This window comes from Mobula hypostoma, chromosome 21 (assembly GCF_963921235.1).
Source record: "Mobula hypostoma chromosome 21, sMobHyp1.1, whole genome shotgun sequence".
NCBI lineage: Eukaryota > Metazoa > Chordata > Chondrichthyes > Myliobatiformes > Myliobatidae > Mobula > Mobula hypostoma.
This window is the reverse complement of record NC_086117.1, coordinates 28,854,238-28,867,289: the sequence shown is the minus strand read 5'-3', so window position 1 is coordinate 28,867,289 and position 13,052 is coordinate 28,854,238. Positions and strand designations below refer to the sequence as shown.

The 13,052-nt window shown below is 43.2% G+C and overlaps 1 protein-coding gene across 5 annotated transcripts in view; it reads right to left on the bottom strand.

Annotated features, from left to right (window-relative positions):
- The window catches only part of vav2 (vav 2 guanine nucleotide exchange factor), a 210,530-nt gene that overhangs the window by 81,060 nt on the left and 116,418 nt on the right, over positions 1-13,052 (bottom strand). For all 5 annotated transcript variants that reach the window (XM_063073773.1, XM_063073777.1, XM_063073775.1 and 2 more), the window contains exon 3: positions 2,129-2,187. In XM_063073773.1, coding sequence (XP_062929843.1) covers positions 2,129-2,187 — 59 coding nt within the window. The remainder of the gene's footprint in view (positions 1-2,128; positions 2,188-13,052) is intronic.

Below are 13,052 nucleotides of genomic sequence, written 5' to 3'. Positions count from 1 at the left end.
ATGATGGAAATAATCAGCAGGTCAACCAGCACCTGTGGAGAGGGAGACAAATTTAACATTTCAGGTTGAAAGTTTTTCACCAGAGCCACGAAACATCAGAAGGGATATTGATTAAGGTAAGTGTTGCTGTGCACTGAGCACAGTGTCATAGTTAGTGAAATGGATGCTTCCAGGTGCAGTCGTGTGGAGTCTGCATGTCCCTGAGACTGCGTGGGTTTCCCCCAGAAGCTTTGGCTTTCTCCCACCCCCTTAAAAACGTGTGGGTTGGGAGGTTAAGGTAAACTGCCTTCTGTATATACATACAATAGTGTAGAATCAAGTGGACCAATAGAGAGAAAAAAAGAGTGCTTGATTTTCAGTGCACACTCTATAAATAAGGAGTCTGTTTCTGTGCCGTATCACGAACTGTGAGTAAATAGAGTTCAACATCAGCCAACGAGAGAATATTCCAATTAGGAAGAAAGGAAAATTGCACTTTCTTTTAAAGTGGAAAAGGTGGGCACCATTAGTGTGTAAGACTGGTACAAAGGGACAAACCCAGCCTCTCAAGTGGTTTTAAGTAGAAAGGAGAGGGCGTGATGCCTTCTTTACACAGTAACTTGATAAGGTCTAACCTGAATTCCTGCATGAAATGCTGATACCACGTCTCATGAAAGATACATTGGTGCTTGAGGGACTTTAGTGCATGCGCACACATGTATATACGCTCAGGGCTTTTACCATGGAAACACATGCGTATACCGCCTTCATTTCTGGTCACGATACAAGAGGAAGGAGGTGGCTGCACTGAAGAGGGTGCAGAGGAGAATCACTAGGACATTGCCTGTGAAGGAACATTTCAGTTAAGAGGAAAGATTGGATTGACTGTGTTTGTTTTACTTGGAGAGGAGGAAGCTGCATTGGGGTGGTGGAGGAGTTGTGGTGCCTCTGATAGAGTAAAGATCCAATCGTCTGTCACCCATGTATTTGTAATGTTACTATGACATTGTAATTTCCTTTGGGATCAATAAAGTATCTATCAGCTTGCTCTGAAATCCCAATGGTTGGGCAGCTGACTTCTCAGGCCCTTCTCCCAAATTCCTGTTAAAATAACCAGGGCATTGGTTCCAAAACACACTTTAAAATTACCATTTCAGTGGAAAATTTATTAGGCTAATATGAACGTACAAAAAAAAAAGAACTTAAGATGAGTTGGGGTATTAATAAGAATGACATCCAATAGTCCAACTCCACCAATGTCCCAAGGATGCCAGATTATCAGAGTAATGTAGGGTTCTGAGAGACGCAGACAGGGTGGGTAGTAAGACTTACTTCCCTTTGCAGAGGTGTACAAAGCCAGAAGGCTGTTTCAGGTTAAGAGTAGGAAGCTTAGAGGGGATCTGAGTAAGAATTTTTCACCCAAACAGGTGGATGAAAGCTGGAATGCTCTGCCTGAGAAAGTCAAGGAAGCACAGACTCTCAATAAGCACTTCAACCACAGAGAAATACAAGTCTTCAGGACAAGTGTTGGAAAATGGGATGGGTATCTGGACTGAATGGCTGTTTCTGTGCTGCTTGACTCTACATATCCACATCTGATGGCTATATGCATACCTACTCCCAGAGCTATAAAGTACCCCGTGACCCCCCCCCACACACACACACACACACACACAAATGTAAAACTACCCTTCCCCACAAAGGCACAGACATGGATATATTCTGTGGTTATCGCCCATTCTTTTTCTGTTTTGTTATGCAAGGGGAAGGTGTTTGGGGTTAATGTTCTGCTGTGTTCTGTTGAGAGCTTTTTTGTGCAGGGGAGGGATTGTTTTGGGGGGGGGGGTTGATGTTCCTGTTCTGTTTTTTGCGGGGGAAGAGAGGTCAATGTTTGGGATTCCGTCCTTTTTTGGGCGGTGGTGGGTGTGTTTGATGTTCCTCTCTGAATGACTTTCATGTTCTTTCTTGTTTCGTGGCTATCTAGAGAAGACAGATTTCAGAGTTGTGTATGGATACATGCTTTGATAATAAATGGAGCTTTCTGAGATCCCTAGGGGCAGGCATTTCTATACCATTCCCCACACAGAGATGGCACTGTAAACATTCAGATAAGTCTCAATGTAGCAACCCAATAAAATGCAGTATTTACCTGATGCCTTTGCTCTGGACAATGGTGTGATGGGAAATCCTGGAGATGGCTGAGATAACCTGAGACAGAAAGTGACAACAGTGTTAAAGCAATAGCCGCAAGTTATGTCATTCCCTCCCATGACAGCAGGCAGACTCTGGGACAAGGCAGCAAATTCTTGGCTTACACTGCAAAGAAACATTCAGATCTGCACAGTGACACCAGCCATGCAAAGTATGGATCTGGGGTGTGGAACGTCATCAGCTCCAGTTGAATGAATTCAAGGAAGTTTGTTTACATGATCCCTCATCCATTCAACTCTATTTCCAGCCAATAAAGGCCAATATATTTATCACACAGGTATTGATGCACCCTGGAATGTATTCTGTCTGTCTGGGTGCATAACGGCTTGCTATGACAACTGTTCTGCAGGCGACAGCAAGAAACTGCAGAGTTGAACCCTCCTAATTCACTTTTAAGTTGCCCTCAACATCTTGTGTGCTTTGAAAGGATCTTCCACGTTTTCAGTTCTCTATACCTGTTATTTTCTATTTTACTGTAGCAGTACAGGGCAAGGGCATAACAATCTATGATCCATGCATAAGGACCTTTAAGGCTTCAGCTGACAAGTGCGTGGTTGTCAGAATCAGAATCGGGTTTAATATCACCAGCATATGTTGTAAAATCTGTTGTCTTGTGGTAGCAGTACAATGCAATATAGAATAGTAAGAAAAAATCTGAATTACAGTAAGTATATATATAGTAAAACCAAGTTAGAGCAAAAAATAAAAATAAAAAAGTAGTGAGGTAGTGTTCATGGGTTCAATGTGCATTCAGATCTCAGATAGCGAAGGGGAATAAGCTGTTCCTCAGTTGTTCAGTGTGTGCTTTCAAGTTTCTGTACCTTTCCTTCCTGATAGTAGCAAGACCACCTCTTCCATCTAAGCAGACTGCTTCATTGACAAATCGTCTACTTCCCAAGGCAATTTCTTTTGGTCCCATATACAAAACAAAAAAAAAGATAATAATTCTACAAACAAGAGAAAATCTGCAGATGCTGGAAATCCAAGCAACACATACAAAATGCTGGCAGAACTCAGCAGGCCAGGCGGCATCTGTGGGAAAAAATACAGTTGATGTTTTTTGTTCCATTTGTAATTCTACAAATGGAACAAAGGAAACTGCATTTGTATAGTACTTTCAATGTTGTAAGATTTTCTAATAGTCCTTCACAAAAGTGCTGTCAAATTTATTCAGAATCATGTGAGATATGACAACAGAGGTTTGGTCAACAGTAGGATTCAGGAATCAGCATCAAGAAGAACAGAAATAACTTAACTGATACCTAGCAGCCAACAGGGGAATGATGAGGTTCAAAAGGCAAGACATGTAGACAGGCTAGTGGCTCAAATATTTATACACCTGTTGGATTTTATAGGAAGAAATGGTGGAGCCATAGAGGCATTTGAAAATAAGGGATATGGATTTCAGAAAGAAGAGAGGGTTACTTAACCACAAGTCGGGAAAGACCAGCAGTCGCCATTGGGCAATCATCATCATCATCATCATCAGGTGCCATGCCCAGTTTGAGCTTTGACTGCCATGGCCCACACACTCCTGTTTCGGGTCAAGTGGATCAAATCATTGGTATTCATTTCCAATTCTCTAGCTGCTGTCTCTATCATCATTTGTCTTTTCCTTCCTTTTGCTTTCTTCCCTTCAGTCTTTCCCATAATTACCATGCATTCTAACTCCTCTTTCTTAATCACGTGTCCAATGAAGTTATGTTGTTTTTTCACGATCTCATACATTATTTCTCTTTTTGTGCTTGCTCTGTTCATGACATCCTCATAGATATTCGTTTCATCCATGATATTCTTTGCATCTTCCTCAAGAACCACATCTCTGCTGCTTCAATTCGTTTCCTCATGTTATTAGATATTGTCCAACATTCTGATCCATATAACATAACTGGATAAACGTAACATTTCAGTACTCTGAGGCGGGTTGTCATGCCTAGTTTAGTGTTGGTCAGTATACTCTTCATTCTCGTAAAGGTGTCTTTTGCCATCCCTATTCTTCTTTTGATGTTAAAGTCGTACCTGCCATTTGATGACACCCAGCTTACCCAGCTTCCTAAGCAGCAAAAGTTCCGTACTTGTTTTATGCATTGGGCAATAGAACTGTCAAAACGGTCAAGATAGTGCCAGCGAACAATGATTCCTCGAGTGACATCTTCCTGATAGTCAATCATTTCAGTTTCTCTATGTCTTCTACTTATTATTTTTATCTTAATTTTGTTTTTGGAACTTTTGGAGCCTGTGACTTAAGAGTCTGTAGTTCGATCAAGGGAGCTACCACTCTGCCCTCCCTGAGAAAACTCCAGGAGAGAAATGCAAACGCGAGGAGAAGCTCAGAGACGAGATGAGGGGCCGTGGTTGACTACATTTCTCAACAATTAAAGCATCAACATCGAGGCAAATGTAGAAGAGAGTGAGCAGTTCTCAGAGAGGCTGCTGGTTCGTGTCACTGCCTTCGGCAGAGCCATTGGTTCATGTCGCTGCTCCCGGAGGGGTCGCTGGTGCGAGTCGCAGCCCTAGCATGGGCTGCTTGTTCGAGTAGCTGCCCTCAGAGAGGCCTCTGGGTTCTGAGGCTCTTGGGGATGTTACTGAAATTCTGAGATTTATGGATTGGGCTGTAGTTCATATTGGTCTCTTTCAGTTTCATGTTTTTTTTTCGTGTTCTCACCAATTCTTTCTTGTTGCTGATTGGTGAGCCTGTGGCTTAGGGTCTGACGTTCCTGTGGTGTCTCTCCATGTGGTTGATCTGTTAGCTTCTGTCTGAGGGAGTGGTTGGGGAGGTTTGGGGTTTATGAGTTTTTGCTTCTTTATCTTTTCGTGCGGGGAAGATTCATGTCTTTCTTTCAACTACTTCTATTGGTTTCTGCATTTTATGGCTATCTGGAGAAGACAAATCTCAGAGTTGTACTCTGCATGCATACATCGATAATAAGGTGAACATTTGAACCATCAGAAGTGGTTTGTTGACCGTTAGGGCCTGTGGACAGAAGCTCATCTTAGCATTACGACATTAAAGTGTAGGTCAACTGCAGAGGTTGCCATAAAGAGGGGAAGGATGAAGGGCCAAGGACCAGAGTTCGCTGGGGATCAGAAAAGCACATCTTTAACTCTTCTCGTATTTAGAAAGCCAACCAGCCCTTTAGGACAGAGCCAGCTCTTTGAAGGAACTCCCTAATCAGTCCCAGCCACTCCCACCACCTCCTGCCTCTTTACCCCACATCTTTGTTCCCAAGAACCCATCTGAATTTACATTATTTTGGAAGTCAGTCACCCTGCCCTAGAGGCCTTCCACACTGGATTACAATTCATTGTTGATTATCTAACGTGCATGACCACTAATCACCTGCTCTTCTGCCGCTTCTTATATTTTCTGTATCAGAGAGGGATTGGATTTGTGCCTTGTCAATAAAGCCCCAAGCGCAGATGACATTCAACCTCCCCCTCTAACAGAGAGATCAGCATGGGGAATGTTACAATGTGCACCCCTCTGCTCTCAGCCAGTCCTTAGTTGTTTTTTTCTTAATTGAAAAACTGAAGAGAAGAGCTGTTAAGTATGTGTGGAGGAAGTTGCTTTTATCACCGTCCATTGTAAGATATACAAACTTCGACAGAGAACAGACAGCGTTCTGTCTGAGATTAGCTCTCTCACACATTCTACAAAATACTGATGTAATGCAAAGCATAGTATTTCACATACACAATCCTTAAAGAGTTGACAACCTTGAAGAATTATTGTTTACAATCAATACTGCATATACAACATTGCTACATAAAAATAAGGTGGTATTTATGGATTTTACATATATAACTGATCCACCTATTTCCCCATGCTCTGATCTGTGCAACAATGCTGACATTGAAATTAATGCTTCACCATGTTCTGCTGAGTAACATCTTCCGCTGGATTTAACGATTGCTTCAGCTCATCTTTCATTGGTGAAGTCATGCATACTATTCCTGAATAAATCAAGGAGCTGACTTCAGAAGCACCCTCAATCTCACCGCCTACTTTGCCAACTTCCCAGGTATTGCTTGCCGGCATTAAGTGGTCAACATAGACTTCAGGGAATTTATCTCCAGTTGTCCCAACATCATAAATTCTAGACTCCTAAGATGGCCTAGAGGCACATCTAGAAAAGCCACTGCTTCACAGTGCCAGAGATCTGGGTTCGATTCCGACCTTGAGCGTTGTCTATGTGGGTTTGTCTGTTCTCCCCATGTCTGTATTTTGTTCAGCTTGTTCCTTGAATGGTTGAATCTGAGAGGCATTTGATAGGAATGTAAGGAGTGTAAAATAGGTTACTGCAAAAAAAAAGGCGCTGGATGGTCAGCACAGCCCCGGTGGGCTGAATGGCTTGTTTCCATATCTCTTGGTCACGATTTTCCTGCTATCTTCCTCACCCTTGATCTGCTGTGATGCCTCAGTGCACCAACTTTATCAAACCACTTCTCCAACCGATAACAGAAAACACAGGAAATACTCAGAAGGTCCAGTTGCATGTGTGGGAAAAGGAACAGAGTCAGTGCTTTGGGTCAGAGACCCTTCGTTAGGACTTCGGGGAAGAAGAGAAATGCTTTTAAACTGGGAGAGGGGTGCAGGTGGGTGGGGAATGGTATCACTGATAGACTGAAGATGTAAACAAGGTTAACCAGCTGATGGGAGCAGTTGGAGGGTTGAGAACACGCTTAGTAAATAGAATTGCAGACTGCAGAGCTGGATGACAAACCCAGCAGGGTCAGTCTGCAAACTTTTCTGACTTCTTTTCAGTTCTGACAAATCTGAAACATTATCTGCTCTGCTGAGTATTTCCAGCATTTTCTGATTTTGTTTTAGATTCCCAGCGTCTACAGTTGTTATGATCTTTACTTCGTTGTGATTCTTGCCTTGCCTTTGTCCCACCTTCCCTTTCAAGTTGGATTGGATACAGTTCAGTAGTATTCAATCTTCTATTCATTAAGGCTTATGCAGCAGAACGTCCTGTTGTGGACTGTGGCACAGTCTTACAACTTAGGAGAGATATATTGTGATGGTCAATCAACTGTCCCAAATAAGGCTTTCTGATGCCTACTTTAGCATGCAAACTGACTATTCTTTTTCCCTGTTCAAAGCTGGGTAAAATGGAGAAATCAAATGGTGTTTTATTCCAATATCCTTCAAATTATAACAATCTTAACTCTAGAGCAGGGGTTCTAAACCTACAGACCACAGACTCCCCCAGTCAATGCTAGAGCTTCATGGCATTTAAATAAAAAGGTTGGGAACCCCTGCTCTGGAGCTTTCTCTGATAATGTTTCTTCAGGAAAGCCCAGTTGACTGAGGTTCTATGCAACTTCTTCATCATGTGTTGTACAGTAATCACAACCTCATATGCTTTTTGTTTTAGCCACTCCCAATAATCAATATGGACCCATTGGAATGAGTTTCCACAGTGATCTGCGTAATCAGCATCCTGCCCACAACCAGTCACTTCCTTCAATGGCAGCAGTCTATACCATCTACAGGATGCACCACAGCTACTCGGGAAGAGTCCCTACACAGCACCTTCCAAACCCATGGCTTCGACCAAGGACGACAAACGAACAGGGAACACCTCCACACAAAAGCTGAACTTCAAGCCTCACACCATCCTGACCTGGAAGTATATTGGCATTCCTCAACCATCACTGGGTCAAAATCCCAAAGTTCCCTCACCTCAAGGACTGCAGTAGTTCAAGGCAGCAGCTCACCACCATCTCCTCAAAAGCAACTGGGGATGGGCATTGAAATGCTGGCTCTCCCTGTGAAGCCCATCTCCCCCGCATGAATAAAAAAGGTGATGCTTTAGATAGCTACCTTCTGCAAACTTCAAACTCTATTTCCTGAGGAGACTGAGGTCCTTTAACATCTGTCAGACAGTGCTTAACATCTTGGACAATGTCTCCCATCTACTACACAATGGACTGGTTAGGCACAGGAGTACATTCAGCCAGAGACTCATTCCACCGAGATGCAACACTGAGCATCATAGGAAGTCATTCCTGCCTGTGGCCATCAAACTTTACAACTCCTCCCTTGGAGGGTCAGACACCCTGAGCCAATAGGCTGGTCCTGGACATTTCCGGGCACTTACATATTACTATTTAATGATTTATGGTTTTATATTGCTTTATTTATACTCTATTCTTAGTTGGTGCAACTATAACAAAAACCAATTTCCCTCAGGATCAATAAACTATAACAAAAACCAATTTCCCTCAGGATCAATAAAGTATGACTATGACTTTTCTGAAGCTGAGCCAATGGATACATCCTTTGCATCAGGTGCAGTATTTTACATGCAATTCTTTCAGATGGAATTAGACCTAGAAATGATCAGAGCTCAGTCATAATTCTGTGGTTTTTAGATGATAATTTCAACTACAACGTGTCTTCACTTCCTTCCAAAACTAAATAAACTATTTCCTCTTGCATAACAGCACATTTGCTTTTTTGATACTCTTGATGCACTCTTCAAGACACTTGCTTGAGTTCCTCAGGGCTTTCTTCCCTCACAGTTGTTGCAAACAGAAGGTCACTCTTATTGAATAAACAATACTGAACCCCTGTAGCATCTTACACATTGTAGCGTGGTTTAATTTAGATGAAGGATTAGTTTAATTAAGCATAATTAACAGGCCCTTTGGCACAACAAAGTGGGCTGATGAACCCGCCCTGTGCAGTCCTGTTCTATGTTCTATATTGAATCAGATGCCAGATTATTAGTGTGTTACTCTGTGATGTGATTGTTTATTTAAGGGCTCCTCATACTGGCTCTCCGGATATGGTGGCAGTGATTCAGGAGGCATTCAGACAAGCACGTGGACTACACTGGGAAAGGTGAGATTGGTTTCAGTTAACACCATGGTCTGTACAGACACTGTGGCCAAGGGGCCTGTTCCTGTGCTGTTCGATGTTCCATGGACCTGTACCACTAGTATGAAGATAATTAAAGTCATAGAGAAGTACAGCACAGAAACAGGCCCCCTGACCCACCCACGCCACACCACTTAAACCGCCTTCTCCCACCGACATGCATCGGCACCATAGGCCTCCAAACGCCTACCATCCATGTACATATCCAAACTTCTCTTAAACATTGAAATCGAGTTCGCACGCACCATTTGTACAGGCAGCTTATTCCACACTCTCACGATCCTCTGAGTGAAGAAGTTTCCCCTCATGTTCCCTTTAAACATTTCACTTTTTATCCTTAACCCATGACCTCTGGTTGCAGTCCCATCCAGCCTCAGTGGAAAAAGCCTGCTTGCATTTACCCTATCCACACCCCTCATAATTTTGTAGACCTCTATCAAATCTCCTGTCAATTTTCTACGTTCCAAGGAATACAGTCCTAACCTATACAATCTTTCCTTATAGTTCAGGTCCTCCAGTCCTGGCAACATCCTTATAAATTTTCTCTGTACTCTTTCAACCTTACATCTTTCCTGTACGTAGTCGACCAAATTTGCAAACAATGGTTCAGATTAGGCCTCATCAACATTTTATACAAATTCAACATAACATCCCATCTCCTGCGCTCAATACTTTGATTTATGAAGGCCAATGTGCCAAAAGCTTTCTTTACAACCCTATCTACCTGTGATGGCACATTCAATGAACTATGGATCTGTACTCAAGATCTCTTTGTTCCCCTCACAGCCCCACTGTTCACTGTGCAAGACCTACCCTGGTTGGTCCTATCAAAGTGTAGCACCGCACATTTGTCTGCATTAAATTTCATCTGCCATTTTTCAGCCCATTTTCCACCTAGTCTAGGTCCCACTGCAAGATCTGATAGCCTTCCTTGCTGTCCACTACACCAACAATGTTGACAATGTTGGTGTCATCCGGAAATTTGCTGATCCAGTTAACCACATTATCATCCAGGGTATTGACACGGATGACAAACAACAAAGGACCCGACACCGATCCCTGCAGCATTCTGTAATTGTAGTTGTAACCATTGATGCTGGCTCAGTAACACGTGAATATAATTCCCAATTTTGTCTATCTGCTTCTTTTGGAATGCAAGATTCTAGGATGCAGAATCTGGATGGCCATTACACAAATGACACCAAATAGAATTGGTGAGTAAACACAGAAGATTCTGTAGATGCTGGAAATCTTGAGTGACACACACAAAATGCTGGAGATTTTGGCACAAAACATTGCCTATTTATTCCCCTCCATGAACACCGCCTGACTTCCTCCAGCAATTTGTGTTTGTTGCTCAGAATTAATTTATTTAAAAATAAGGCTATTAATAAAAACTATACTGAGAACTGCAACTGCAGATTTAACCCAAAGGCACATTGAAATGAAATGGTTATTTGTTGCATTTGTAAAGGGTAGGGTCTGTCAATTAAGTACAGTTAATGTACACAATTAATGTGATTGCTATTTAAAGTGTTAATTGCCTCATAAGAGACACTGGGATGGAGCATTGCCTCCCAGGTGCCAAGGTCAAGGATGACTGAGCAATTACAGAAGATTTTAGAGCAGGAGAATGAACAACCAGAGGTCATTGTACATAGATAGATAGATACTTTACTGATCTCAAAGGAAATTACAAGTGCACAGATATACAAATATAAGAAGAGAAGTAAGAGAAAATAAAAATAAGTTACTACAACAGTCTAACAGGAGGGGGTCATCACTTCCCTGGCTATAGGTTGATTCATTATAGAGCCTAATGGCCGAGGGTAAGAATGACCTCATATAGCGCTCTTTACAGCAGCACAGTTGTCTTAGTCTATCACTAAAATTGCTCCTCTGTTCAGCCAAGGAGGCATGCAGAGGGTGAGAAACATTGTCCAGAATTGCCAGGATTTTCCATAGGGTCCTTCGTTCTAACACAGTCTCCAGTGTGTCCAGTTTGACTGCTATAACAGAGCCAGCCTTTCCAATCAGTTTACTGAGCCTGCTGGCATCACCTGCATTGATGCCATTGCCCAGCACACTACCACATAGAAAATTGTACTGGGGACAACAGGACATGTGAAGAAGAGGCCTACATACTCCAAAGGACCTCAGTCTCCTCAAGAGAAGAGGTGACTCTGGCCCTCTTGTGCTCGGCCTCTGTGTTGGTGCTTCCCTCAAGTCTGTCATCCAGGTGCACCCCTACGTACTTGTAGGTCCTCACCACATCAATGTCCTCACCACCAATAGTAACAGGGAGCAGTGTAGGCTTCGTCTTCCTAAAGTCCATCACCACCTCCTTTGTCTTACCGATGCTGAGCTGCAGATGATTCAGCTTGCACCGTTTGACAAAGTCCTCCACTTTGTATTCATACTCCTGTCCTCCCTTTATGCACCCAACTATTGCTGAGTCATCAGAGAACTTCTGCAGGTGACATGTGTCAGTGTTGTACAGGGTAAACAGGAAGGGAGCCAGTACAGTCCCCTGTGGGGCCCCAGTGCTGCTCATAGCCCTGCACACAGCTCTGAAGCCACACAAACTGCGTCAGTCAGGTAGTCCATTATCCAGGATACAATGGAAGTGCCAACCTGCACTGAACTGCAGTTACTACCCGGTATTACTAGTAATATCCAAGATAATGTCCAGGACTAGCTGACTGATGCCTAAAACGCAAAACCTCAAGGGCAGTGATCTACAGATTACTTTCTGTGCCACAGGCAAACCAGGTCAGAAGCAGAAGGGTAGGCCAGAAGAATTCACGGCTGAGGAGCTGGTGTAGGGGCAGAAATTCATAGTATTTCACAATTGGAATCTCTTCTGGGGTAAAGGCAACGTGTACAAGAGGGACAGGTTGCACTGGAACCAGAGAGGGACCAATATCCTGACAGGACGGTTTCCTCGTGGGACTCCGAGCAGGAGCAAATCATAGATAAAGCAGCAAACTGTATGTAAAGGGTTTCTTCTTTTATGTTACTGCGTAGGCTAATTAAAATGGCTTCTTTGTTATGTTTTAATTAAAATGGCTTCTTAATGGCTTCTTTGTTATGTTAAATGCTGAGAAAGTTCTCTCACTAGCAGTTTGTTTGGGTTATATTATTGATAATAGAGCAAATGAAGCAATGGGTGTCCATGTTATTCTTTCTAGTGGGTCTGTAAGCAATTGTGACGCGCGGGTTTTTGGGCAGAAGGCGCGATGGACAGAGAGAGGATGGACAAGGTGCTGTGAGCGGGCTAACGGGGTCGGACCCGAGCAGGAGTCCGAGGTCCGGGGTCTTCGGTGAGGAGAGGAGACGGAGACCGACTCGTGTGGAGCGTCTGGTTGACCACCGTTGTTGGTCCCAGGCGGCAGGTCGAGGTGGTCAGAGGGGATCGAATGGTGAAGAGAGGATCGTTACTAGAGCTCCAACTGTTTGTGCACAAAGAGATTGAACTTTGATAAGTGTGGTGCTTTTATTTTCCTTTTATATTTTATCTCTATTAATTATATAGTTTCAGTAATATCTATAAACTGTAATTCATTTAATCATATATGGTGTATTGTCTGTTATTTGGCGGGGTGGGGTACATCACACAGCATCCACACAAACTTAATGACCCAGTTTGGCGGGGCTGAGGGCTGTTTCCCTAGACGACAGCGAGCTGAGCGACCCTGAGGCTTGCCAGGGGGGCTACATGTAAGAACAAGTTCAGTAATCAGGGTCTCTCTCTCACACTCTCACACACACACACACACACACACACACACACACACACACACAATGCTGGAGGAACTCAGCAAGTCAAGCAGCATCTATGGAGGGGTATCAGACCTGATGAAGGGTCTTGTTTATTCCCCTCCCTCCACAGATGCTGCTTGATTTGCTGCGTTCCTCCAGGTTTTTATATGTGTTGTTCAAGATTTCTGGTAAATGCAACACTCCTTGTGTT